Source organism: Phoca vitulina, unplaced genomic scaffold (assembly GCF_004348235.1).
Source record: "Phoca vitulina isolate PV1807 unplaced genomic scaffold, GSC_HSeal_1.0 scaffold36, whole genome shotgun sequence".
NCBI lineage: Eukaryota > Metazoa > Chordata > Mammalia > Carnivora > Phocidae > Phoca > Phoca vitulina.
In genome coordinates this window covers 11,818,346-11,820,734 of record NW_022589739.1, presented here as the reverse complement: position 1 = coordinate 11,820,734, position 2,389 = coordinate 11,818,346, and the positions used below count along the sequence as shown (strand labels likewise).

The window sequence follows — 2,389 nt, the reverse complement described above, 5'->3', positions numbered from 1 at the left end:
GAGATTCAGTGGTTTAGTTGGGATTCAATGGCTTAGTGGAGGTAATCACCTCACAGTTGTTGTGATTAGGTTATGGGTCTCAGGATCAGAGGACACTCCACCCGCTGAAACTGAGTCCATCAGGAAGTGCTGGAAAGTCTCCGCCCACACCGTGGAGGTGACCAAATATAATAAGTCCGCTGTCTGTCCTCAGACACTCTGCTGGTCGAAAGAGCTGAACCAGGTGGTCAGCCCCCTGGCCGCAGCGCCCCCGCAGCACCCCCCAGCCCCCGCAGCCCCTGCAGCCTCCAGAGGCCGCCACCATGCCCTCGTCCCCGCTCAGGGTGGCTGTGGTGTGCAGGAGCAATGTGAACAGGAGCATGGAAGCCCACAGCATCCTCCTCAAAAGAGGGTTCCACGTCCAGTCTTTCGGAGTCGGATCTCGGGTGAAGCTGCCAGGACCCTCAAGCAATCGCCCGGTGATCTACGATTTCTCCACGACGTATAAGCAGATGTACGAGGACCTTTGCAGGAAAGACCGGGAAGGCTACAGCAGGAACGGAATCCTGCACCTCTTGGGGAGAAACGAGAGGATCAAGCCGCGCCCCGAAAGGTTTCAGGAGTGCAGCGACCCCTTCGACGTCATCTTCACCTGCGAGGAGAGCGTGTATGACCGAGTGATACAAGAGCTGTGGGCCAGGGAGCAGGCGACCTTCCAGCCCGTGCACGTGGTCAGCGTGGACATCGCAGACACCTTGGAGGACGCCACCCTCGGGGCTTTCCTCATCTGCGAGCTGTGCCAGAGCCTCCAGCGGGCGGACGACGTGGACAGTCCGGAGCAGCTGCTGCTGGCGGCGGAGGAGAAAACAGGAAAGAGCTTTCTTCACACGGTCTGCTTCTACTGAAGGTCTTGGCTGGAGTTGGCGCCTTCGTTAGGTAACAACTTTCGTGTGGCGTTTTGGACTAGTCCGTATTTTCTGAGAAGGGCTTTTAACGCCCTTTCCGCGAACTTCTGTTTGTGCGATTTTTAGGTATATGCCACCAGGGAAGAGTTGAGCAAGAAAAAGCATTTCTTGGGAAACAAGGACAAGGGCTAGTAGTCATGGAAACAGTCCAAACCTGGGGACATTGTTCTGGGTACTTTGGACACAAGAAGTAATTCAGCGCTCACGTGGGTCTGCGAGGACGTGACTGCCACGGCCTGCGCTTTGCAGGTGAGCGAAGGAAAGTTTATAATGGAGTGCGGGACAAGTGATTTGTTGAAGGATATTCAGCGAATAAACAACATTGAAAGGCAGCTGCTGCGGAAGGCTCTGCCCGACTGATCTCTGAACATAAGGGAGATCCTGCACTGCTTGAATGTAAGAAGCAGCGCGTGCGGCAAGGGACCCAGACTGGATGAGGCCTCATCTGACCTGCGCACGCGCACACGCGCGGACTGATTTTGCTTTGGTTCCTTAACCTCTTACCCCTTGTTGTGTGTTTGCTGTGTGACTTTGTATTGTGGTTTGCTTTGTGTAATGTGTATGAAGCCAGATTAAATGTGTAGTGAAATGTCATTGAGTTTGGAATCCTGAACCTGCTTTACCCTTGCTTTATGGTTAAATAAAGCTGACACTGTGCGGAGACACAACTCGTACTTGCCTTTCTAGCATGCTCGCGACGGTACCCACTCTGCACCAACAGGAAAAGAGACATCCTTACACCAGCGGTGAGAAATTTAGAGCTGAGAAGTCTGTACAAACAACCCTTGTTGCTTGGCACTAATCAACTGCCCCAGCCTGAGTTCTGTTTAGAATTCCTTACTAATTGAAGCTCCTGAAATTAGGTTTTCTTTATCCTGTCAATTCATTAAAGATTTATTGTCTCTTTGTCTAAAAAATATAAAAACTACCTGCCTTGGTCATTTCTTTAGGTCTCAGGTTCATTATTTGGCTTCTGTGAGCAAATAAAACTGATTTTTTTTTTCCTGTTCATCTATCTCATGTCAATTTAATTCTTAGTCCAGCTGGAACACTTTGATTGGTAGAAAAGATTTTTTCCTTCTCTTCACTAATATGATTTTTTAGAAGAGCATAAAGTATGGAGAACTAGCTAGGATAATATACTTATATGCATTTACATCAAATGACACATTTTTTTTTCCTGAAGGTGGGATTACTTTCTTCTTCCTGTCTTCTGATTAAAAACAATAATGTACAAGATTGCTTTTATAATCAGTTAGAATATAAAGTTATTTCCAAGTTGAAAAAAGTTCACATCCTACATTCAGGATGAGGAAAACGAAATAAAATTACTTATAAAAGAATATAAACAAAGCAGGAGAATTTTTTCTTCTAGCAACCATAAATGTGGATTTTTGATGACCAAGCACTAAACAGAATGATACACTAGGTAGGCAAATGAAATA

The 2,389-nt window shown here is 47.4% G+C and overlaps 1 protein-coding gene across 1 annotated transcript; it reads left to right on the top strand.

The window, feature by feature from the left end:
• Nucleotides 1-302: 302 nt before the first annotated feature.
• Nucleotides 303-884, top strand: LOC116646390 (RNA polymerase II subunit A C-terminal domain phosphatase SSU72-like). Its single transcript, XM_032427070.1, has one exon. It carries the CDS (start codon nucleotides 303-305, stop codon nucleotides 882-884), a length of 582 nt encoding a protein of 193 aa, XP_032282961.1.
• The last annotated feature ends 1,505 nt before the right edge of the window (nucleotides 885-2,389 follow it).